The sequence below is a fragment of the Dicentrarchus labrax genome, unplaced genomic scaffold, assembly GCF_905237075.1.
Source record: "Dicentrarchus labrax unplaced genomic scaffold, dlabrax2021, whole genome shotgun sequence".
Taxonomy (NCBI): domain Eukaryota; kingdom Metazoa; phylum Chordata; class Actinopteri; family Moronidae; genus Dicentrarchus; species Dicentrarchus labrax.
The window spans coordinates 24,199,216-24,226,482 of record NW_026136715.1 but is presented as its reverse complement, the minus strand read 5'-3'; the positions used below and the strand labels follow the sequence as shown (position 1 = coordinate 24,226,482).

At 41.0% G+C, this 27,267-nt stretch overlaps 1 protein-coding gene across 3 annotated transcripts in view; it reads right to left on the bottom strand.

Annotated features, from left to right (window-relative positions):
• The window catches only part of LOC127377737 (plexin-A1-like), a 260,122-nt gene that overhangs the window by 207,411 nt on the left and 25,444 nt on the right, over positions 1-27,267 (bottom strand). For all 3 annotated transcript variants that reach the window (XM_051425884.1, XM_051425882.1, XM_051425883.1), the window contains exon 2: positions 15,125-16,512. In XM_051425884.1, the coding sequence (XP_051281844.1) occupies positions 15,125-16,285 (1,161 nt within the window). In that variant the 5' untranslated portion in view covers positions 16,286-16,512. The remainder of the gene's footprint in view (positions 1-15,124; positions 16,513-27,267) is intronic.

Here is a 27,267-nt window from a genome sequence, read left to right as displayed (position 1 = left end):
GATCCTTTACTATGTCCCTATCATAAGGTGACCTGCTGTAGTCTTTTATTAGTGCTTTTATAAGCTCTGTGTAGCTTGTCCCTGCTGGCCTACTGGACCTCTGACCGTGCTATTATTATTACTAGCTATAGCTCATACTCAGGACACTGTACATAACATTATTACACACACACACACACACACACACACACACACACACACACACACACACACACACACACACACACACACACACACACACACACACACACACACACACACACACACACTTTGTTCTATTTCCAGGGGGTTAGACAAGGACAGAGTCCCCTGTGTTGTCCTTGCCGAAGACCTCTGCTGTACACAGGCCCCTGGCAACACACATACGCACAAGTAGACCCCTGCCAAACTCATGCAGGGTGAATGATGATGGGGTGATGAGGGAAAGAGTGGGGCAAGTGAGATGAAGAGAAAGGAGAGGGGAGAGAGAGAGAAAAGGGAAAAAATAGGGAGAGGGGGAACAAGGAAGCTAAGGGCAACAGCGCTTAATGCCACCCATGGTTTGATAGAAGAGAGAAATCTGTGAGTCACCCATTAACACTAAAAAAAATTGCCGTGAATGTGCTGTGGTTTTAGAAGATGTGACACTGGGAAAAACATGAACATTACCACAGTGAGAGCTGGTTTCATAAAATGGAGAGCAAAAAAGTGCAAACTAGTATTTATAACATGTTACACTGCTCTGGAAGAGAGATCTTCAGTGGCACACAGGAACTGAGAACAGACCCAGGAGTGGAGTTGAAAAATTGTTTGCAGTCCAACTACATCCTGGTTGGGTCTGGTTCTACAGCAACGGGTCTTGGTTCTGTGTGAGTTCGTCTAATAGTCAATTGGAGCAGGCTCACAATCAGTACTGACCACGTGGTGTGTCCTTATCATCGCAGGAGAATTATTATGTGTTTTTAGGGGAGATGTGAGATCATAAACTGTGAGGAGCAGGGAAAAACCTTCCATGGTGTCCGCCATGTTTCTATAGTAGCCCAGAACAGACAAATCAAACACTGGCTGTAGATTGGGCCTTTTTATGCTTACGGGCAAGTTTCTAAACCGCGGTAGTTTCTCCTACACGCTCCACAGCCCGTTCGCATTCCCAGGTCATCAAACACAGACATAAACAATGTTCAGTTGGTTGCAATATGCAACTTCACCACTAGGTGCCACTACATCCTATACACTGGTCCATTAAGGCATTTATTAACATTAATTACAGTACACCTGAGTTCCAGCTTCTAAAATTGGGAGGATTTATAGAAACCTATTTTAACTGAGTTTTGGACTGTTGATTGGACATCTGATGACATCACCTTGGGATGGGAAGTGGAGATTGCAACAGGCAATTTTTTTCTGGACATTGAGCAAACAATAACTTGATTAATTCAAAAAACTGATTGTCAGATTGATCAAGATGGACAATATTCATTTATTTAAGCCCTACTCTGAAGCACCAAGAGTGGTTTCTTTTGTGTTTGACTTTACCTTGAATCAAAGGACATGCGCTGCTTCTCTTTCTGGCTCGTTAATTAGTGGAGCATCACGCTGCTGCCACTTTTCTCTAAACTTGGGTCTGTGAGGGTCGACTATATTTTGGATTGGCCCCTTGGGTTTTTTTTCTAAACAGTTCTGACTTCACTGTTTGAGATCGGGCCAGGTCCAGGTAGTTTTTCCATTTTAGATGAGGTCCAAAATTTTGGATTGGTGAAAAGCTTTACTGTTGTATCTGTAATGCTGGTGTATTACACTGTGTGTGTCTGTCTGTCTGTCTCTCTCTCTCTGTAGTTTATTGGGAATTAAAGTATCTACATCTGTCTAATCAACTTAAATTGTCAGTAGATTTTTTCTTGTCAAATCTTCACTTTTTTGCAGAGATGTAAGAGAGCAGTGAAAACTCACATGACAAAAAGAGGGAGGGAGAGAGAATGAGAGAGTTATAGGCAATGGTTGGGGTAAACAGAGAGCGAGAGAGGGAGGGAGATGTTGTCAACATGCTCTCCAGAGAGCCAAATGTCTCAAGCATCTCCTCATCCAACACTGGCATAAACACATTGCTCCAATCCCATGGAGAGTGAGCGGGTGTGTGCGTGTGTTTCTGTGAATGTGTGTGTGTGCGCGTGTTGAACATAGCTTGTGCCTCATTCCCATGTGAGAAAGATAATGTTGAAGTGAGAGTTGTACTACTGAGACACGTTAGCTGATGCAATGAACAACAAGACTTGCAGAGTGGAAAAATGCATTTAATTATGTGTGGGTTAGTGTGTGTGTGTGTGTTTCTTTTTTTTTAATAAAGAAAGGAGATGAGATTGGACTGCCAAACTTGGGAAGACGAAGTCAACAACACACACACAGACACACATACACACAGACAGACTCTCCTGGCCTGCATCCAGGTATTTGTTGTGACTTGGCGTTGGAAGCGGAGAACAGCACTGGTTGGCCTTTAGTTTCCCCCAGTGAGCCAATATCTGCTCTCTAATTGGTTGTTAATGAGTGAGTGTATGTGTGTGTGCGTGTGTATGTTTGTTTGTCAGTGTATATGAAAGAGAGACAAAGTTAGTGTGTGTTTGTGTGTGTGACAGAGTAGGGAGGGGTGCAGCGGGGATCTCTAACATCTGTCTAACAGACTGGGACACTTGAAGCTTTGACCTGCTTAAACAGAAACACACACACACACACACACACACACACACACACACAAACACAAGTATACATGCGCACACATTCCATTGTTGTTTAATGTGCGTATGTGTGAATGCGGGTGAGAAAGAGTGTGTGTGTAGTGGGATAGAGGAAAGTGTACAGACAGCCTCTGCAAAATATCCACACACACGCACACAAAGTGGACTTTGTGCAGACATCTGGCAGCGCAGTCTGCTCTAATGGCAACAGAACTACGAGCATCTGCATCTCACACCCACACACGTTCACGCTGACACGCCGACACGCCGACACGCAGACACACACACACACACACACACACACAGCGACCGCCTATTATATAGTATTTTAAACGGATTAGCACAAAATGCAAAACACACAAAATTAGCCTTCGTTAATGAAAGGCTAGTTTTGTTTCTTTTGGAGTCTCAAATGGAAAAATAAAGTAGCTTGGATATTGACTTTTAGCATGGAGTGTACCGTCAGCAACGCAGGTTATGGACAAGAGCTATAACCGGAGCATCCAAACTCCACACAGAAAGGCTCTGCCCAAGCCAGGATTCAGACCCAGGATGTTCTTTTTAACCAAAAAACAATAAGAATCTGCTTTTTCTTTCAGGTTTGGTACATCACTATTATATCATTGTTTCACCACAAAGAAGCATTGCAAAACATTTACAACAAAAGAAATAGAAAAAAAATCTATTTTGTTCCCTAATCCCTCAGATTATCTGCAAAAAGCACCCAAATCCAGTCCAGATCAGTCTTAACCATGCTTAGTGATTCCCTTTGCACCGTGATTTATCCTGCTAAACTGATGAAAGTGTGACCATCTTGGTGGAATTGATTTTATTTTAGTGAGCAAAAGGCCACTAAGACCATTTGGCACTATTTATTTTATTAATCATTTACATAAAAAGGAACTGCCTGCTACTGATCTTTTGCAAAACAAGGCACCATTGGCCTGATTTTTCTTTCTTTTTTTTGATAAATGTTTTTTTACTTTTCTGTGAGTTCATGAGTGGAGAGAAGGCACTACGACATTTCAGCATCTGTTGTTTTGGCTTGGGTGAAATGAGGAGTATTAAGTTGGAGATGGAGGGAGAGCCTGGCAGCAAGGAGATGTGCTCTGGTGGAACGAAAAGCTGCAGGCGCGAGTGAGAGAGAGTCTCAAGCCCCATAGGTCAGAGTCAGAGGAATAGCTGGGATGCCAAGAGATCAACATTTATTTTGCAGCTAGAGTTATTCCACACAGTTTCCTTGCTCTGTTGGTTTCATCATTCTCTACCCATACTTATATCTTGTTTTCTTTTCTTTTCTCTCATTCTTTTCTTTCGTTTCTCTCCCTTTCTCCATTTCCTCTTCTCCCCCTCTGTGATTGAAAACAAATGTGCCAATGCGAGGAGCTGAAACATTTTAAATGAAAAACATACAAAACTTCACTGACCTGCGACCATGAAGTGTGAACGTGTGTGTGTGAAAATATTTAGAGATCACTATACTAGTGGGAGATTTTGCTTGTATTTTTCTGTATTATATTGAATAGCATGCAGCCATAAGTCTTAATTTTCTGCCTTTTCCTTTCTTTCCCTATCCTCTACTCCCCTGAATATCTGCATCTGCATCAACACAATCAAATAATTAAAAAAAAGAGATAAAATTATCTGTCCAGGCCTGGAAATAATCACATTATTTCCTAGTTGTCTCACTTCCTCTTTAAAGTCACCCCCTCTTCCTTCCTCCATCATTCAAAATTAGGGATCAGTGCATGCAGGAAGCCTCATTGGCTCCAATATTTGTCACACTCAATATACTTTTAAACACCTTGAAACACTCTTTTGGGAAAATTGGTTTGATTGCAGACTTTAAACGTGCAGGCTAAATAATGAGTGTGAGCCTGTTGCTTTAAGTGCACCACTGGTGGAGGCGGAGCGGATTTGCCAGTCTCTGCGTTTGTCAAGGCTGAATCCCGGTGGGAAACTTTTCTGGGTCACAATTTCATGAAGGTGTGCAGAAAAACAAAACATACAGCAGAACATAGAAGGAATCCCGCAGAGACAGAGCTCTGTGGGAAGAGAGGGCTTGGCTCCAACGCTCCGGTGTCAGTTGGCCATATGGGTTAATGTGCCACAGTGGGACAGCAGCTCGCTTTATCCCAGATAGCTTTGGCCATCAACTGAGCTAATTCCATGTGGAAAGCTTCAGTCTGGCGCGCCGCTTTTCTGGCACGGCAGACATTTGTTGACCGCAGTGGTTCACGCCGGCTGAAAATGTTTATTTTCATCTTTACATTTGTAGTGTTTGTAGTGGAATTTAAAGTGAAAGTGTGAGGGGTTTTTCTGGACACACACACACACACACTAACACTCACTAATCCTAATAGAGGATTCCATGTATCCACAGTACTTAAATGTCAGTTTATGTTAGTCAATGTTTTTTTCATGTTTTGGGGTTAAACACAAAAACTGAAAGTAGAACTGGGCTGTACGATAAAAAATTCTGTGAATTCACGGTAGATCTTTTTTTTTGCATGACTGGGCCTTTATATAGGTTTGCAGTGGCTTCTATTATCGGTAATACAAAAACATTTTAATGGCATATATTTACTGAGGGCTTTAATTTCTATAAGGTTTTTCAATATATAAAGGAATCAGAATGTAAACTTTTTTATTGTGCAAAGTGCAGTGTAGTAAAACAGAACTTAAAAATAAAAAAAGACATGCTAACAGCTTTAAAATTGCTTCCTTTTCAAAACAAAATAATTATATTAGTTGGATAAAGAAATTGTATATAAATATTAAGTACTCAAAGAGTACATATATATTGCACAAGTAAGAAATGAGTTAAAGGAGTCATATATAAAAAATTCATACGATATGGGAAATTAAAACCGGTATACCGATTCATCTAACATATGATGGTGTCATGCATAATACATTCTTACTTGTATATCTGGATGTCTACATTTCTACACAGATAACTACAGGTTAGATAGGTAATAACAGATATCCAGAGCCCATCCTGTGATATTCTAATGGATTGGGTTTGGCCAAAAATAATCCCGATCGAATGCCGATCCTTTCTTTACTGCACTCTACTGTGTCTGGTCCACCTCAGCCTGCAACGACGCATCTAATTTTGGCCTACATTTACCGAATGTAGGCAAACATCACATCTGCACGTTTGCCAAAATGCTCTTTCTATGTCACACGAACCAGATGATGCTCTTTAAACCACGCTGTCCATCTGAGCGATGCAGACTATAATCTGTGTAATCTGAACTAAAGCCTTCCCTGACAGCTATAATCCAATTATTACAGACCATTACAGGGATTCACCCAAATATGGGAGCCTGTAAAATGCTATACTGTACTTCTGTGTGGTGAGAGTGGTGGGCACAGAGTCAGACTGACACACCGAGAATACAGGAAGACTGCTCCTACTATACACATTCATGCATATGACAGGACACATATGCAGAAATGCACAATTTAACTTTATTATGAGTGACTGCAAGGCTTCTGTTTTTGGCTGGCTAAAAAAAAAGATATATATATTATAGATCTATAAACATGTCCCATTCTGCTCGACAGTAGAACTTCAGTCAGTCCAATCCAAATGAATACTTCGCAAACTTTAATATTAGTGTGTGTGCATCTCCACAACCACATGCAAAAATATGAAGCCAAAAGATGTATTCAAGTTTTCTCACAGTGTCTGGTAACCTGCTAGCAGGAAAGCCCAACACAGCTGGGTCAGACAGCTTTAGACACACACACACACACACACACACACACACACACACACACACACACACACACACACACACACACACACACACACACACACACACACACACACAGACACACACTTACTTACATAAATATGTGCACCCTCTGCATTCACACATACACACATGCATGAATAATTAAATAAACAAATACACATTAATGAAGGCATGGGTTTGCACACACATGCATACATTCATGTCTATCATAAACCCACACAAACACATATACAAACGCAGTATAAACGTCAATCAATAAATAATTATGCTCTTCATTAGATGCAGCATTTTGCTAGTGTGCGGCAGAGATTTGTGTACTGGATGACCGGCACAGGTTTGTATAGAGGGAAGAATTTCATTCATTGGTGTTTTGACCCAGTTGACCAGCTATAGAAGGTATGAATTCAAATTTCTGTGCAATCTGTTCCCTCAGAGCAGACTGTGATATTTGAGACGAGCAAAGTTTAGGGTTGGCCCACTTAACCACATCTAACTCCTTGATAGATAAGAGCTGCTCATTTCAAAATGTGACATTCTCTCACTGAGGTTCTTAAAGTGCAGTATCACTGTTGATATTTCTGCTCGGTGTCAACTCGAGCCTCTGAGAAAAAAAGGTCATTCAGGTCCAACTCATACAGCTTTAAGGCTAAGCAGCCGCATGCTCCAAAATACTCCAAATCCATAACAAGCTGACACTCTCATGAGCCTATAGCAGCCATTAATCCATTTTGTCATGTGTTAGAGTTAACAATGGACACCACTGTGCAGTAAATTTAGTTCACAGGCGCCATTCATACAGCAGTTGGATCTGAGAAATTCCCCTGTTGAGAATTCACTATAAATTAGGAAGATTTCACAGCGTGGTGGGCACCACGTGGTTCAGCCTGAGGCGGAAAATATCATAAGACAAAAACATATGGGGAACTGTTACAGCAGCAGTCATTAAAATGCTTGAGGTATGTAATATTTTGCAGTGTCATGCATCAAAATGTCTCAAGAGACGGGAGGGAAAACTGCACCTCATCAAAAAGTGTTTTCCCCCAATGGGTGGTGTTCTACACAGCATTTGACAGCAATTCACCTCGGCGCTGCTTGTATTTATCACCGAGCCGTCAAAAAAAATCCTCTTTACAAGTCACTGGGTCTCCCACTGAGTCATAAAAACTTGAGTTCTTTAAAACAAGAGGGATATTCTGTGGCCCAAGATAACACCATCTGTTTTCAGACATGTCAAGAATGTCAATATCTGGCAACCTGGCAATATCTGATTCATATTCCAGTGCAGGTATTATTTTAGGTAGGCTCTATTTCACCAGTAGTTTAAACAGCAATGTGAAGTAGTTACAATACTGAACGATTCTGGATATGACTCTATTTGTTTGACAAGTTTGCTAGAATTACTTTGTAAGGTGATAATATGTCAGTGTTACATTTACAGCTGTACAAAAATACAGACTTATGTAACAGTATATTGTTTCATTATGTATCAGTTCCATTATTTTTACTTAATTTCTTGTCATAGCAAGTTACTCAACCTGCAACCTTAAGCCTCAGCCTCAGGCACGAACCAGATGAATCACTGCAATGGGGAACAAACACTGCACCATATTTGCTAAATGTATTCAAACTCAGCAAAGATGCTGACAAATCCCGATTTTCACTCTTGAATTGTATTGTATCATCAGGTTTCTATAGCTTCAGCTAGCTGGTAACGGTGCAACAGAGTTTTGTGCTTAGTGATTTGACTTTACTTCAAAGTGCTACATGAGTAAGGGTTAGATTTCTATGGGTATATATAGGCTTTTACCTTCAATTCTTTTTTAGCTATTTACGAACAGTTTAATCTGGACAGTTTCACGCTCGTTCAAGCCAACAGGAAGTGCTCCAACTGCATGTCACAAAATATTGTCTTTGCTGAAAATGAATGGGACATTGACTTCCGTTATTCAAGATGCCTGAAATAGCTTTTCCCTCTTTGCCACAAATACCTGTCATTCTACAAACCAGTGAGTTTTACAGATATTATGGGAACATCCCACTCCATAGGTCTCATCCAACTTTCTCCCAGCTATGAATAGAGGTTATGTAGGTCAGTGTAAACCAGTAACTTCATGAAAAACATTTGCTGGTACAAATATTAAGGAAATATTAGTGTGCATGATGTTAGCACAGCCATTAGAGCCTTGATATTCCCCTCCCAGCAGGCCCAAAGCCTGATGCAATGTGGGTGATCCATCCACTGAGGCACAAGCTCAACGGTAATGAGACTGAAGATACAATAGAGAGATAGAGAGAGAATGAAGCAGTGAAAGGATTCAAAAGCACACACACACACACACACACACACACACACACACACACACACACACACACACACACACACACACACACACACACAGAGAGTCACCAGCCGCCTGGAAGACAGAATACAAAATGCCACAGAAATAGACTATAATCCTGGCCAGCAGTGATCAACACTGATAAATATTAATAAATGCTATTATGCTCAGAGAAAAATAGAGACAGAGTGAGTGAGAAAAGATGGAAAGAGAAGGGCAGAGAGAGGTAGAGTCACAGAGAGAGAGAGAGAGAGAGAGGGGGGCAATAACAATGGAAGAGTCTTCTTGCTTTCTGTTATTGCAGGCAATTTTCCCTGTGACGTCCACCTTGTGGTTCTGCAGACAATGCGGACTTGTGTGCACACACACGCACACACACATGCACAAACACACTTCTTATTATCAGCCCATTTTCCTCTGTTTGTTTTCACTGTTGTTTTGTCCCTCTTTGGAGGCCAGGATAAGAGGTGCACACACACACACACACACACACACACACACACACACACACACACACACACACACACACACACACACACACACACACACACACACACACACACACACACACAAATGAGAACTCAGAGAAGTATACAGAGAGAAAGATGCAGAAAAAGGGAGATAAAATGAGTCCTAAACACACACATACACACAGAGGATAGTATCTCGCTCCCTCTGTCTGAATCAGTCTCATTAGTCATGCTGAGGCTGTAGCGTTGCCGGGTCGGCCTGCTTACAGAGCTGTAGAGCTGGACGGCAGCCCACAGCCAGCGAAGGTCACCCACCACTCAGTTTAACTCCCAGAAGACCAAAACTGGCCTCTTCCTGATAATGAGTGGACATAAAGATGCACAGGGAGAGACCTGTGGTCTGAACCACACCCATCATGGTTTGGGATCTGTAGGAGAAAAGGCTCACACAAACTCAAAATGTCTTACAGACACACAAGCCCAGTGTTGTATTCAGAATAATTGGATTGTAAGGTCTACTGAGGAGTTTCAGAAAAGAGGAAAGAAGAAAAATCACATGAATGACACTCTGAAGTGTGACTGACACAGATTTACAAAAGGTATGAATGCAGCAAATTTACAAAAATTGTATTTTCATTTTAAACCTTATTGGGTTTAAATGTTGATCATGTTTGCCTTTATGCATCATGTGTCAAACACTAAAGGTGCAACAGTTCTTTTAGAGCAAGAGGTGTGTGTGACCTGTGACTTCAAGACACTGGCAAGTGAACGCTAACATGCTTAAACAGGACACAAAAAGTCATCTGTGTCATCTAGAAACATTTATCAAACCCAGACATAAATGCAGTCCAGTATCTAGGTCTGACTTATTAAAATTCTTGACTTCAAGTACAGTTAGGTCCTGTTTACATTTTGGGCTATCCAAGCATAAATTTAACAATTGTGAGAGAAATGTGATAAAAACGTTGTACATCAATCCAAAATAGTGGTCCTAGATTGCACTGTGAAACATGTCCCCCGATGGCTGATTTGGTGACCACAAATTCTGACAGTATTTACAATAGTAGTACAATTTTATTCTATTTATATAGTGCCTTAAGAGACTCAGTCTAGACCATAATTTAGAGTAACCCAACAGTTCCCACCCAGCAATGTGCCTCTGCCCTTGTGCTCTTTTTCTTTTCCTATTTACATTTACACACATCTATTGCTCTGACATACCTCAGGATGATATTCTGACACCGATTGCAATCAAGATTTTCTCAGATCCATCTTGCAGTGTGACATGAAATAAACATTATGTAGCACACTCTAAAGGTGCATTAAACAGAACACAACTTTCTTGTTGTCTTTGAGTCTTGAGTGCATTATCCCCCTCTGTACATCTAAGAAAACGGTGAGCTTTAGAGGGGCTTAAGGCCACGTTAATAGAAAAGAGTATCATCTACTGTATATAAATCTGTCCAACAATGGGTTTGCCAACTGTCCTGCTGATGGCAGACACTTGTGAAAATTATCATGATGAGTGTGAAGAATAATGAGAAAAGAAGTTTGCAATTTTGAATTACTTAATTAGAGGAAGTGTGTGCAAATATGCATTTTGGCAATAGAGAGGAAAATCTGATTTCATTTTGAAGTTGGCTGTAAAACCAGATTAATTTACCTGGATTTACCACAGGCAATTCTTGGATTCTTGGGCTTTCACTCTCTTTATTTACAGGCTGTGGGCGACACCTGTGCCCCATTTTCTGGCCTACATTTTGTTACATTTTGCCAAATCATGAAAAGTCATGCTGCAATTCTTCTAGAGGTTCCTGTTTGTACTGTACCATTAGATGTTCAGACAACGATCAGCCAGATTACTTTTGCAACTGAAGAAAATGTCTAAATTAGATGGTTATGAGGCATGAATTTGTATTTGTATCATTTCTGTCATGCTGATCCCAACAGCCTGTGTATTTCAATAGGTTGTGACTGAGAAGAAGAGGTGCAATGATAAGCAGGCTGCATCAGGCTTAATAGTCACTTTCATGGTCTTTAATTTTAAGTAGGCCTTACACATCATGAATGAAAGAACGTTTTCTTGCTTACAGTAGGACCATTGTCCAGCTGTATGCCCACATTTCTGTCAATTTTTCTTGCATCATTCTGTTTCTCCTCGGTGCTTCACATCAATCACAGTTTTTCTATCCATTTCCTTTCATCTAATATGTTCATTTTTCTGTCCACAAGGCAAGCATGCAAACCAAGCAACAGACCTCTCAAATGTAACAGGACATTGTAGCACAAAGGCAGGATAAAATGTCCCTCTTACTGGACATGTAGTGCTTAATCTCAACTCCAATCATGGATGACATTGTAGAGACTGTCAAGGACTGAAACATAATACAAATGTCTTCCTCTCCTATATATGAATTATAATACAGGAAAATTGGACTTGGACTGATATCAAGTTAATTTTAGTCAGGGTGTGGAATTGTGAACATAAAGTCCTTTTCGTAGCTATAATCTTGACACAAGTGGTCAATGATAATCCTGCCATATGAATGTGAGAGTTTTATAATAATTTGTAAAGAAGGTGAAAAGGTCAACCTTTTTTTACAATGCAAAACATTTTATATCGATCTCCATAAATAGCAGCTTTTAGAAAATGATTTTCTCAAGTGCTATACATCGTGATGAACATTGATGGCTTCCAGGTAAAGAGGAGTATCTGAGTGGTGACTGACTGACCCGACCTTGTCTCTTGAAACGAGCCGGTATGAAAGTTTCCACATGACACTAGCGCAGAGGCAACGAGCTGTCACTGCTATCGTCAGGAAACACTGAACATGCCTGTATGAGGAGATGATAAATTCATCACAGCGGCATCCCAGAGAGAGCTCTGCTGACACGACCTTGATCGATCGCAGGCAGAACGACAGATGGCCATAAAGGACAATCATGTAACTGTATGCTCATTAGCATAATCACATGCATATACAGCACGTTTTTTTTTTACAAGGCCACACGGTGCCTGCACAGCACCAGTGGGCTTGTGACAGAGATGCAAGTTGTTATAGTCTTGCTTGAGCCGTGGCACTTGGCAAATATGACAGGAACTGGCAGAATATAATTCAGTTTTTTGAAAATGCATACTGTCCAGCTGAGCTCCATTAAAACATGGCTACTTTTTCCACTAACATATTTCTTTTGCAGTGCAATACAAGTGGGAGGGTCTGGAGTAAAGGTTGCTCAAACATATGGGAGGCAATACCACCATAAATGGCAGCAATGTAGACAAGTAATTAGAGTGATCACTCATTAATGCAACAGCTACAGGTTTGATCTCTACAGCTGCCATATGGCCAGTCAAAGCACAGGAATGAACCTGCTAGCTCATACTTGCTCCCCAAAGCATATTTAAAAGTGGACTAGTTGTGTCTGACACATTGCATGCACTGTAAATGGTTAAACCATTGGAAATTATTGGAACTCTGCCTGTCAGTAGTTTTTTTTTTTTTTATTGCTTTAGCTACTGACAACGATCTATGAATCGACTATCTATGAACTAAGAGTCTACAGCCTCTGTGAGGCAGCAGTACAATGTCACAATGGCAATGCCGTTTCCTAATTTGCACTGCACAAAAAGTACAGCTGGGACTGATTCCATGTTAATCCTTCCAATAGCTGCCCCATTTGATTCCACCTTCCTTTGTCGTCCCCTGTCTTTCTTCTTTCAAATTTTATGGTTTCTGTCCTCTATTCTTTCATCCCCTCTTCCTGCCTAATCCCAATAATTTTCCATCTGTTTGCCTTCCCACTCTTCCTAACAACTTCCTTCCCTTCTTTCCTTGTCCACTGCCCTCTATCCACATACTCCCTTCCTTCCAATCCTTCCCCCCTCCTCCCATAAAACCCACCACTCCCAGTTTCTTTTATTTCCTATAACTCTGCTCCCCTCTTTCACTGCATCATCTGTACCCTCCACATTGTATTTTCAGATCACATCCAGGCGCTGGCTTAACACATTAAGTCACTCTATACCTCATCACTCAGTGGGAAGTCAAGGTGAGGGCAAAGAGAGATGGTGAAAGAGCAAAGGCTTGAGACAGAGGGGGACAAGAGGGAAGAAGCTGAAGGGGAGCAAAGAGAGCAAGAGTGTAAAAACGAGGGAGGTTAAAGGTTAAAAATTAAAGACAAAGCAAAGAGGTCAGGGAGAGGAGTTGGGGGAGAGCAATGAAGAGAAGCAAAGTGAGTAAAAGGAAAATAAAAGAAGGAGCGGAGGGAGAATGGGGTTAGCAAAATGAAATAAATCTTTATGCAAATGATGGGGCTCGGGTGAAAGACATGGGAGAGAAAAAGAAGATGGGATAGCAGAGAGAGAAAGAGGAGCTAGAGACAGAGAGGTGGAGAGTAGTCCAGAGATTTATGGCAGGTTGTTATGGAGCACCGACTGAATAACAGAAGGTGAGACCAGGTGAATTATTCATGAGAATACAGGGCCGCGTGTATGTGTGTGAGACATGTGGGTGACAAACACACTCACACACACAAATGTCTCTCAGGAACCCTTAGGCCAGCTCATCTATGAGGAAAACGAAAGACAAGCCACCCACAACCTGTGGACAGCCTGAATTATTCCTAAAAAAAACAGACAGGTGCTCAGGGACAGCTGTCCTCTCCTCAGACTGAATGAGTAGTCATTTTAAAAATATTATATTTCTTTATGATGAAAAAAAAGATTTCCATCCATCTTGTTTTTGCCTTTATCATTGGTTAGAGATTCCCATTTAGTTCTACACCTGGTAAGTTAACATGAGTTCACATCATTAGACACTATCTTTAAGGATCGACGCTTACTACCAATGATATGATGTAAACTTGAAACTCAAGAAACATAGCCTACTGTTTTGAAGGTAAATGAACCATATAATGATATACAATGCAGCCATGCATCTTTTCACTCATAGTCTAAGCATAAATATAGCCTCGCTTCTAAGGACATTGTGGTAAATATACTGAATTTTCTGCCCACATGTTCTCCCATAGTGCCATAATGCTGGATTGGAAAAGCCACACAGCATTTATTCCATGTGTCACTAAATGTGAAATCACACCTACACGTTGGTTGCTTTGGCCCAAACCAGAATGGAAAATATTACTTTGGTACAGTTAGGAATTTGCTGAGATTCACACTTTCCACTTACAGGTTAACCAAGGGAACTCAAAAAGATGAACAAGCAGCTTGAAGTTTTGGTGACTTGCCATCCTGCCAGGGTGGAGATTTTGGCTTTGGCGGTGAGAATATGGGGGCAAAATGCACTCACTTACGGAAATTTCAGCTAAACATTAGACTAATGTTGGAATTCACCGCAAACATTGCCATTGCCATCCTGGATGGTTTGGCTTTGATTCTGTTCTCACTACTAACATTTTGCCCAGCAGTTCTAAAATAACTGATCTGGATTTTCATTTTCATTTCCACAGCAAATCTCTCACCTACATAGACAAACTTACTTTAATGGAGAAAATGCTTCAGAGCTGGACATAACCTTTCCAGACATGCTTCATTTGAACACACCCTAAACTGATGACCATTAAAATTCGTCTGGCAAGGTTCAAGGTAAAGACAAGCTGTCCAAACCAACCTTATTCCGGGAAGTACAAACTGCACTTGAAACTTACTGTAAAGTGATGTGAACTAACCTGTTCTGTGTTTTCAGTTATAACCAAACACACAACCACAAACCAAGTTTCTACAACAATCAGGGAAAACATAAATTTCATGACTACTGATGATCAAAAAAACACTTTTATTGCATCATAAAAACACAGCTATTGTCTCAAACACTCACCGAGTTGATGCAGGCCAGCTCCTTGTTGAGCAGCCAGGGCAGGGAGAGTTTCCCCTCTCCTCTGTAGCACGACTGAATCCTCTCTTTAATCTTCTCCTTTATCCGTCTCATTGTGAACAGACACAAAGCCGACTCCTTGGGTGGCTTGGCTCTGTTCTTCTGACCCTGGGCGAATACAGTAAACAGAACCTCCTCGTGCTCTTGAATACCAAGTGAACGTGCCAGACGGGTTCCTGGCCGGGCCAAATATGCATCCTGAACCAAGCGGTACTCCACTCCGTCCTTGGTGCAGCCAATGGGGAACTCAACATAGGAGTAGAACTTAGGATCATCAACACATAGGCGGACGATTTTAGAGGTGAAGAATTGTTCGCTGCTTGCATCTGGTGAGGTGAGCTGGGTGTCGAGCTGTAAGGTAAGATAATACACAAACTGCTCGCTGTTGAATCCGTAGATGTAGTAGATGTCAAATGCCGGAAACTTGGAGAGTGTGTCTGAGGGAATCTTCAGCTGTGAGGAGACAAACTCATCCTGGTAGACGAAGCTGAACATGTCAGCGTTCTCCTCGTTGGACATTAACTTGCGGCTTGACAGTGTTGGAAAGTATTCAGATTTCCCATCAATGGGTGTGCCGACAAAAAGTTTCCCACCTCCACCAAAAAGATCTGGGGAGATCACGACACCTGACATGGTGCCTGCCTCAGCAACACTGGATAGATAATGCTCTTTACGGTGGTGGGGCTCACCGAGCTTGAACAAATCATCCAGACGCAGGAACTGGCATATTCCCTGGGAAGTACTCCCACAGGCAATTAAGCGGTTGTGGGCAGCATCGAGTAGCAGCAGTTTATTGACATTAGAGGTCTGCACCAGCTCGTGGGGGCAGGACTGGACACCGGGCGGAGGGTAACAGCGAGGGTTGTCTGTGACTGGGCCAGTAACATGGCTTCGTAGCTTTGTCAGGTTGCTAGACAGCTTGTAGATCCAGTTGACCGCGCCCAGGTAGACTTCGCCCGTTTTGTTGTGGACCACTAAATGTGTGAGACCTCCTTCCGGTGGGGAGAAAGAGAGTAGGGGGGTGGAGGAGGAGGGTATGGACAGGGAAAGGAGAAGGAAAAGGATGGGAAGGATGAGAAGAGGTGGGTTGAGGTGGGAGGACATGGCGGTGAGGGAAGGGGAGGTGTGAGCGAGTGGGTGTAAGTGTGTATTTTTGAGTGTGTAATCCTCAATCCAATACAGGGTCAGTCAGCGCCGTATAGGACTGCAGGGTATGATGATACAAAAGAAGAGTTTCTGAGCAATCGACTTCCTCTTTCGTTTTTCCTCCTTTCTCCGCTGTTGTTTTTATAACCTCATCCCCTGATCCTCAGCCTCGTCCACCACCAGCCCTGAGAAAGAGAAACAAAGCAAAATCTTAGCAAACACAGATGTCAATATATTCATGGACTTGTGTTTGGCACTTCCAGAGATCTGACAAAAGGGATTTATTTGTTTGTTTCGAAATGACAAGACACTAAATATTCGCCCACAGACCCAGACTGAGAGGCCTCGATGTTGAAGTCCAAAAAAACAAATGAGGGCACTATCGGCTTTGTTTTATTGACTTCTCGACTCTTGGCTCGCACCACTCTGTGGAGTGCATCTTTTAAAAGAAGACAGGGCCAAACATCGCTCCTCTGCGTATCGATTGTCTGGAGGTATTAAAGGATCCAGCATATGCACACAAAAATACATACACACTTCAAATACACACAAAAGTGCACAAAAACACAAAGAGTGCATGCAAGATAGACAACATGTATGTGCATGCAACACACATTAAAAAAGGGAGACCAGCACACACATACAAAATCACAAACAGGTTGAGCCACTGATGTGCAACATCTTGATAGCAGGTAAACATCCATAAATCCCATTCAGGGCTGTAGGGAGAATCCTATAGTATATTTACTACAATGCAACAGAGCAGAGAAATACAGGCACCCTGCTTCTAAAAGAGAAAAGAGAGAGAACTGGTCCCACATGATAAAAGAGGAGAGACAGTGAGAGGGAGAGAGAAGTGAAAGCTATTTGGGTTCATACCAGTTCAATAGAAAGGTGGTGGAGATGGTGGGAAAGATTGCTATAAGTGAAAGAAAAAAAAAAGAAAAGGGAGACAGACCATCCACCTATTTTCTATATCCACTTTTGCAGTTATATAGAGGCTGAATGCACTGGCGGACAGGTAAAGTCTTGAAAGTTGTAGTAGCAGTGCAAAAGCAACTTGGCTGCTGCACATGCTCAGTCAACACCATTGTTGCTATTATTATTACTATCATGTGATGAAGATGATGGATGTTACTGATTGTTTTCACTTGGTTGAGGGAGAAACGTGCTGGCGAGAGAGCATTTGAAATCTAGGAAAAACATTTATGTCCAAAATTTGCAGTCTCCACAGTCAAAACAAGAGTTGGATTCCCCCTTACTGAAACACAAAAGTCACATTATTTGCTCATTATTTTGCTGATGTCAGGAAACCAGCAAAGATCTTTTTCTCTAAAAGCAAGCAATATGCACTGCAATAGACATAGAAAGGGGGTGGCACAGAAAATGAAATTTAGCTAACTTTAAAACATACTTTTCAACTGGTTATCAAACAGTCTCAATGTAATACTAATGCCTCTATATGATCTGTGTAAATAAGACCATCAGAGAGAAGACTGACTACTTCTATATAGTTATTCTCAAATGCTTTCCGCTGGGACTCGGTCGGATTCCCATGACGAAGAGGCGGTGGTTTTAGAGTGTTTAAGGAAATACTTGTGGTGTTTGCTAACTGACAGCCAATCCATTTGGCTGAAGACAGTGGTCTTGGCTACACAATGCTTGTGACGAGAGATCACCATGCAAACGCTGCAAATTGTTTTGTTTGTGGATTGGTTTTAAAAGCCATTTTGCTTTGACAAAATTGATCCACCTCTACTGGCTGACGAACTCAGAAGCAACCAATCAGGCACCATCCTGGAACAAGGGTATCCAGCTCTATCAAAACATCCATGGGATCAACCATGAGGTAAAGAAATTATATTTACTGATGCCACCTTTCAGGATCAAACAATCAAACAGTCATTTATCATTGGCACAGAAACAAAATAGGGATTCAAAAGGATAATATTATTTGGAACAGTTTTAAACCAGCCACATACCCGCATACTGTCCAACCTTCTTTTCATTAGTTCATTGGTTTATGGTTGGCTAAATACAGAGGACAAGGCAAAGGCTTGTTTCATAATGGAGTTTGGTCAGCAAACTATTCTCGTCTCTTATTTCTGTCGCTGTTTCTCATTCCTCCCTTTCATTACATTCCTCTCTTTCTCTCTCTCTCTCTCTGTGTCTCTCTCTTTCTCTGTGTCTCTCTCTCAGACACTTCACTTCTTGTCAATAGTGTCTTTCATCTCCAGCCCAGCCATGATTACAGTGGCCCAGATGACGATGCTGTTGCCTGTCTCATCAGGACAAAACAGCTACTGTTAGCCCCTTAGACACATACACGCGCACACACACACGCGCGCACACACACACACACACGTGCGCGCACACACAACACACACATACAGTATTTGAAAAAGCATTTTTACACACTCACAGATCCTACTGACTTGACCACTACCTCTCAACACACACACACAACACACACACACTCATAATTGACATAAAACAGACTTGCCCACACACACTCATGCACCACCCATGCACTTGTCCCATAGATCAACACAAGAATGTACACACCACTGAATAAAAAAAAAAAAAAAGTACAGGAAATTAAACTTACTGTACTAAGTGATATGTTAAGATGGCTATTTTTACAGTATTCTCATCTCACCCTCTCTGATGTAGTTTATAAATTCTATAAATAAGTCAAAATTATGCAGCACACATGGCCATATAGCTTTAGTGGCCAGTGCAGCTGAGAGCTGACGATGTCAGGAGCTATTTGACTAAACTGGGACAAAGAGATGAGAGGAAAGAAGAAGACAGCTGCGAATTGAAAAACTAGTTTTTGATTTAAAAGTGTCTGAATTAGATCAAAAGGAAAACAACAGTTGAGTTTATGGATGAAGAAACTAGTTAGAAAAGTAGCTGTGGGCACACACAAAGATGGAAAGGAGAAAAAAAGACAGGAAAATGAGACGGAATATTTTAATGGGGTACAAACTTTCTTCCTGCTGTGCATCCAAACAGTCCAATAACTCATGTTACAATACAATTATGTGGTTATTAAATTGTTGGTGTTCTTACCAAAATTCTTCCATTTATTGTATATGGTAAAATCAATTATAGATAAATTAAGTTCATGGATACCACTGTATTGGTGCTACAGTATATTTTGATACCAATACTTAAGCTTTTAAAGTGATATAAAACATTATTTTGCCTATCCAAGCTTCTCCATGAAACATCTTTGAAAGCATCTCTAACCAGACAAATGGGAGAAAATGTTATTACTACATATATCATATATAATTTTCCTCAAACTGATCAGCATCGTATCTGATCAAAGAAAACCTTGAATTAGCCGGGCCTTCACTCCTGTGAGTGTGTGTGTATGTCAGAGCCATCCTGAAGCCCACCTGCCACATCAGATGAAGCTGTAGAAGCGTTCAGGTCTATCCTGTGCTGATTTATTGCTGTTGGCACATCGATTGCACACACAGCCACAGACCTTGGCCAAACACTTAGGCAAATTTATACACATCACTTCTTTAGCATGGAGCTCACATCCATGCCTGCTGGCCTTACTCCGTGTGAGTCTGTGCGTTTCTCTATGTGCATGTGTGCACGTGTATGTGGGTGTGCGTGTGTGTGCATCCTGCGTCTGTACAATCTTATTTACTACTAAAACACACACAGACACACATCCAAACATATTGGGCTATACATAAACTGTTTGTACACAAAGCACATGTAATGGCAGTGTACAGTACAAACCACAGGAAAAGTATAAACATTTACATTTATACCCTTTCCATTTTAAAAACATTTCTTCTGAAATGTGGGGAACATAAGCAGGAATTGAACCACTTGGTACCAGGTTTGGATTTCTATCTATAATTTGCAGCATAATCACTTTTTTCACAGCTTAAACCACTGACCGACCTGTGTGTACTAACTCAAATATGGAGAAATTGTGTCTCAGAGATAAAAATGTATGTGGATTAGCTTTTCTTTAGCCTTGAGATATAGGTTCTCTGGAGCCTGCATCCAAGCCAACAGTGAGTGCCTCTCCGACTGCTGATCATGTGAAGGCAGACCTACAGGTTATATACATGATCTGCATTATGAACTGACCACAATGTAGAACATGGAGCACAGTGCAAAGGCAAAGTATAGCTTACTCTTAAGCAACAAATTATTCCATTTTTGATAACCGACGGTTGTTTCAGTCGTTTTTCAAGCCAAAAACATTGTTGGCTCCAGGTTATCAAAAATGGGGATTTTAAGCTTTTATTTGTAGTGTGACAAAGAAACTGAACATTTGGGCATTTGGAAAATCTATATGTGCATTTTCACAATGTTAAATTATTGTCAGATGCAGACCTATTGACATCAACAACAGGGTAAACATGAACAACAAAACAAGCCTAGCAAAGGCCATTTGTCAATTATCTATTTTGGTTTAACACAAAAGGAGGAAGAGTTTGAGTTAATGAAACCGTTTTTTTCCCTTTTTGTCCATCATGGGCTGCTTTCATGTTCCATCATGGACAGCTGTCATTGGCTGTGCTTCTTAAAAAGGTAATCAACCAACAAGGTCAGAGTTAAAACAGATTTTGAGCAAAGGGGCGAGGTGTAAAATTGAAGTGGCACATAGTGCCCGAGGTACTCCTGCTGCTGCTGCTGCTGCTGCTGCTATGTTCAGCAGCTTTGCTCTCTGATTTTGCCGGTGATCGTGTTTATAGAGCCTTAGGTATGTGAGTCAACAAACACTGCTAGCTTTAAAACCTTGGAATACATGTTAGGTGCTTTTTATGCTCTAACAAGCAGCAACTTCCTCTTTACCATGTCACAGACTTTCACAATGTTCATCAATCAAGCCACTATCATTACAGTAATGTCCCTTGATTCAAAAGGTTTGCATTGGAAAATGTGGAATTTGATCATTTTTAAACTCTAGTTTCCCAAAGTCCCCAAAGAAACTACATCACACTAACTTATTTTGTTCTGTTTTGATTTTGTTCAGGTTTACCCATACCCATTGTGTGTATATATATACACACAATTCAAAAAACAACATAAAAAGGTGTGTACGTAGATGATGTCTCAGCCAGGAAACAGCACATTTAATGCAGCAACAGAGTCAAAGACGTTATTTTCCAAAGGAAATGCAGTAGTTTTCATCTCTGAAACCTCTTCATCTTGTCTTTACAGGGCACATTTCACTACTTCAAAGTGTCCCGTGGAGCTTTTGACCTCTAATAGTGGTCAAATGTTCTATGAGTGGGTGCCTGTGTTGTTTTTTTGCTGCAGGCGAAGAAGGGCACACATGCACACACGTTCACATTAGATGCAATACTATTTCCTGCCAAAGGTCCCACTCTATTCTACTGATGTACAGGTGGCAGTAACCACCAAGATTTGCTGCAATGTGCCAACAAAAACAGAAGAAGACTTCTAGCAAGTAAACATGGATGTAAAATATACTGAATTTAAAATAGATTTAAAAAGGAAGAAAACGCATTCAACACATTGTTAGAGCGCAGGATACACAACATGTTTTGGTGAGTATTGCATGTATCATGCTTGCAAGAAAACTCTACAGGACACCCGTCATAAGGCATTCATGGTTGCTAGGAAATATAGCTAAGACTAAAGGGAATAGAAAGCTGCTATATAATAATATCTAAACTTTGAAATAAAAGGAAATAAAATACACTTTTCAAATGAAGTTGATTATGTGGTTCATCCTAAAAAAAGTTGTTGTGACAATATCTAAAAATCTATTGAAAAAGTTCAGCGGAAGGTTTGAATGGGGATTTTACTCCTACAAAACTCTGACGTCTGACACTAAATTATTTGCTCAGATGCAGCAAAACAGACGCTTCCAGAGTATGCATACAGAATTTGATCCGATCAATTCACGTTTTAACTGCAGGCTTCTTGCAACAGATGGTAGCAAAGTTAAAGTTACAGCGCAGGTCAGATGAGGACAGTGGAGAAGGAGATATGAGAACGGGGGCGGGAGGCGGACACACACTTGAACGTGAGGAGATTTCTATTTGGAATCCATTTTCCGAAAGGCGTAATATTGACAAGTGCTAATACTGCAGACTGTAGTCGTCTCACACCCTCCTCTACTGGCTTTTAACAGACAGAGATAAGAAAAGACAAGAAGGAAGGGAAGAGGAACTTGATGACACAGTCACTGTTATACAAACTGCAAAATATCCTATTCAAATACTAGTATTGTATTCATTTACATCTGCCAGAAAGGCAAGTGTCATTTTTTTTATACTTAGGGAGATTATCAACTTTAATCTGCTTTGTTTCAAGACACTGTCACATATTTGCAAGGAAAATAAGATTTAGATACTTAACAGAAGGGTTTCATCAAGTATAATGCACTATTTAGATGGCATCAGCTGAGCAATTTAACATGATGAAGCCAGTCATGACTGACGCTTCCAAATGAGGCCAAACTACTTGCTACAATAGACCAATTTCTGCTCACTGAAATGCAGTTTAGTGAGTGTGGACTTGAGCAGAGAAAATCTGTTTTTATATTTAACACATTGTTTCACTCGGCATTAAGACAGACTAATGTGACAGACAAAGTACTAACAAAGCCTTTGTTTTAATAACTTGTATTTTTGAGTTGAGTTCTTTAAGACCATACCAGGTTTGCGTGACTCAGCTGGCACAGGCTGACATCTTTTAATTGCATTTTGTCATGATTTATCTTTAATGCAAAAATAATTGGATGACACTGATGACAATATGCCATGTCATCTTAACTAATTGGACCCTCTACTTCTATCAAGTGAAATAAAGTGTTTTGTGTGAGGCTGAAGGAATAAAAAGAATGTGGGTTGGACTGTGTGTGTGTGTGTGTGTGTGTGTGTGTGTGTGTGTGTGTGTGTGTGTGTGTGTGTGTGTGTGTGTGTGTACATGTGGGCTGCTACACCATGCAGTGGGGACACAGTGGTTTCATTTACAGTCACATTCCTCCACTGACACACAGACAGCTGCATGCACACACACAAACACAGTGGTAGGCAAACCAGCAGAGCGCTCGGCTTTAACTAAAAGCACACTGCGCGCACACACACACACACACACACACACACACACACACACACACACACACAAGCTCAGCTATATGGCAATCATTCAACATAAAATAATTCCTTGTGGTTAAACACAGACCGACACACACAGTTTTTTTTCCAGTAACAATAGGGATTAGCAAAAAGAAGCAGACAATGCAATGACTCTACTTCATTCAGAAAAAGATTCAAACACACATACACACAAACACGTTCAGGGAAACAGATGCTTCCATACTGTAGGAACACACATGTACGCAAATAAACAAACAGCTGTACACACACACACACACACACACACACACACACAACACACACATCCATATGTACAGCACCAACACCTACATAAACACAGCCACAGATACTGACACGCTGTACAAACTCATGCATGTGCACCCGCTGATACAAAGACTCACACTTACTCACTTACTTTCTGAGCTGACAGGTGCAGCTCAGCCATCATTCATTCAGACAGCGCAGTAAAAATCTGCACTGAACAGAGCTGAGTGGTTGAGCCTTAATCATTCTTAATCTGACTCTACAATACGCTCACTCTGTCTCCAAGCTCTCCAGAGTGGAGGGATTTAAGGATTTTTCAGATAAAGTAAAATCCTGACAACTGTAGTACGTTTGTTTTTGCACCCTGTAATGGACAAATCACCTGCGCTATATGGAACAACCAGTGACACTCTTGGTCCCAGACAGCAAGTCAGGCCTTTTCTTATTAAGCTAAAAGGTGAAAAAACAGATTTACAAATAAATACAGTGTTGGCCCAGATATATAGCTAGATCTCACGAATCATCTGTATATTTCAGGAGCGATTTAGTTGGGAGTCTTGGTCTATTTCAATCTGTCTTGTGTTTTATGTGTGGATTGGTGCTCTCACTGGGCCAGTCACTTTCCCATTAAGGGACACATTTGCTATTCATTTCATACATGTAGGTTGAGAGCGTGATAATGACTGCAGAAATGCAGTGAGAGTTTTTCGCATCAAGGGAAAAAGTGAGTCACGTCTTTCACTCAAAACTCCAGTTATATGGCTGTAAGCGGGAAAATTGGTATCTGTGGTTATAAAATGGTTTTCTGACTTGAAAAAGAAAACTTTGCTCTTAACGGTTCATGTTTTAGATTGATTTAATCCTCTGAAATTGCATCGGTCCTGAAAATAGTGCACATTTAGCCAGAAAATTGATGCCATTTGAGTATTTTGGTGGTGCACCGATTTCCATTCTTATAAAGTTAAATGTATTTGTCTTGTGTTTTTTTGTGTGTATTTTGTGTATTTGTGTCTTTGTATAACTGTGTCTCTATCATTGTCACGTAGCAGAAGAGTGCAGAAAACACTACAATCTACTCCACCACAACAAAATAATTCACATTTTATCAGAGTTGATAGTTTTGTTTTTGGATCCTTTATCTGCAGAAATGTCAATAGCAACTTTTGTCCACAGATGTTACGAGTGTTGCCGCCACCTCTTTGTTGCTACAAATATTTAGATCGCTCAACTGGTACCTGATGTGTGTGTGAGTGTTTTCCCACAGAATTTTCTCCTCTGAATAAAAAGGTTAGACGGTTGAGTCAGAGCGGCTATTCAAACTACTCTTGTGCAAACAAAAAAGGAGCATGAATGCTCAAATTAGGAGTGGGAATATGTTTTCATGGCTCCTACAGGTTGGTCAGAGCTGGGCCTTGTAGGGGATAGCATGAACATTACATTCCCCCAGGTATAGCTCATCTCTGGCAGGTACAGATAAGTGGCTAGTTCAACTCGTGTGTCAGAGGAAGCACAGGCCTGCTGACTGCCACCCTAACAGAGAAGTTAGCTGTGACAGGGACCGCAGCATAAGAGGGATTTAACATTTCACACTGGGTGAGGGGAAGGGGGAAAACAATTCTCCCATCCCATTATGTGATGAGGAGATGCCTACCCCGACACAATCCTTTCAAAAAATTTAGAAAGATTCCCCTCTTGTCAACCTTTACCATTTCTTGAGGACATAAAGCAATACATCTTTATACTAAAAAGTCCTCATACCCAACAACAAAGCATTGTAGGTTGTTCATCTGTCAAATTCCTAAATTCCCTACTATGACTTTTATGCACGTTTCTGATCTGACCCCTATGGGCACACTCACAAATGTTTGGTAACTATGAAGCTATAAGCCAGGAAATAGTTAGCTTAGCTTGAAGTGAATTGAAGATTGAATTCCTGCGTGATTTTGTGATCTTGCGAGTCCAGCTATCTAGCAGGGTTATATCAATTATAGAAGCAGGGGAAATTAGGTGTTTAGTGTTCGATCACTTTAAGCAATTAATTTAAGTTAAATTTGAACAACACATGCTGTCCCTTTTTTTTTTTACCGGAAAACAGACAGCCTCCTTTAAAACAATAAACAAACATTTCCTCTCCTAATCACAGAAACAATTCTGTCAACACATGGACATGCACACATGCACACAACCACTAATTGCTGTGTGTGTGTGTGTGTGTGTGTGTGTGTGTGTGTGTGTGTGTGTGTGTGTGTGTGTGTGTGTGTGTGGGGGGGGGTTTGTATGCACTGACAAACCTTAAAAAAGAGAAATTACTCTGTAGTTGGATCATTCCCATGATGCGTGTTGAACTCACTGCAATGGAGTGGGTGTGTGCAAGGGTGTGTGTGTGTGTGTGTGTGTGTGTGTGAGTGTGTAGTCTCCAAAGAGGGGACCCTGCAGCTAAAGCCATTTAGAAGGGCTTTAAGTGCTTGAATAGGCCTGGAAACACAGTTCTTTATCAGGGAATTTGGCGTAGATAATCGAAGCTGGCTCCCAACCGCAGAGCAGCAATTTTGCAGTTTAAGAAACTGAGAGGGAGAGACCAATGAAGGATGGAGAGATGGGGAGGAAGAGAAAACAACAAAAAAATAACTTCCACAGCCCATTCATTCAAAGTCTTGAGGAGGAAAATCACTGCATTGGGATCAGTGTGTTTGTGTGTACATGCATGCAGAAAAAAGGACACAGTAAAGAAACACTGACACAAGGACAAAAGAGGGGAGAGAGTTCCCTTCTGTTGCTGATAGGTCTGTGTGGAGACAGATGGGAAACTAAGTGCGTACTGTAGTTTCATATCTGGAGGCGAGAGGAATATCACCATCTATCTTGGTTGAGAGACTTTATACTCAAGCTGCAATAGAAACCTGTTTTATTGTCACGGCGGTGCTGTAACACTGGCTATAAACTGGGCTGTTAGTACAAATGTTCATTCGCCATTAGGAGGGTGGCGACTGATTTGGCAACGCCTCTTCTGCATGAGACTGAATGGAATTGCATTGATGACAAAGTTCTTAAATTAGAATATACTAAATTAGTAATGTTTACTGGAGACAAAAAGTAAGACACAAGGATGGGAGTGGAAATGAAAATCATCAAGAAAATGTTGAATGAACCCATTCATACCAGTACACACCCTTCATTTATATGTACATATGCAATTAGAATTTTAAAATTGACTTATTTTTATCACGTATAAAGTTAGTTTAAAGGGTGTTACAGTCAAATTGAGGGACTTTAAGAGACAGATTCAAAACAAGAAACTGTCATGTTAGCAGCACCGTGAGGCTTTAGCGGGGCTTTGAACTAAATGCTAAAGTCGGCACGCTAACATGCTTACAATGACAATGTGATGATGTTTACCAGGTGTAATGATTACCTTGTTCACCATCTTAGCTTACTGTGTTAGCATTGTAGCATTTGCCTATTAGCGCTAAACAGTTGAGGCTGATGGGAATGTTTTGCAGGTATTCAGTCATAAACCAAAGTATCAGACAGTGTCAAACTTGGACCTGATGATGGCACTAG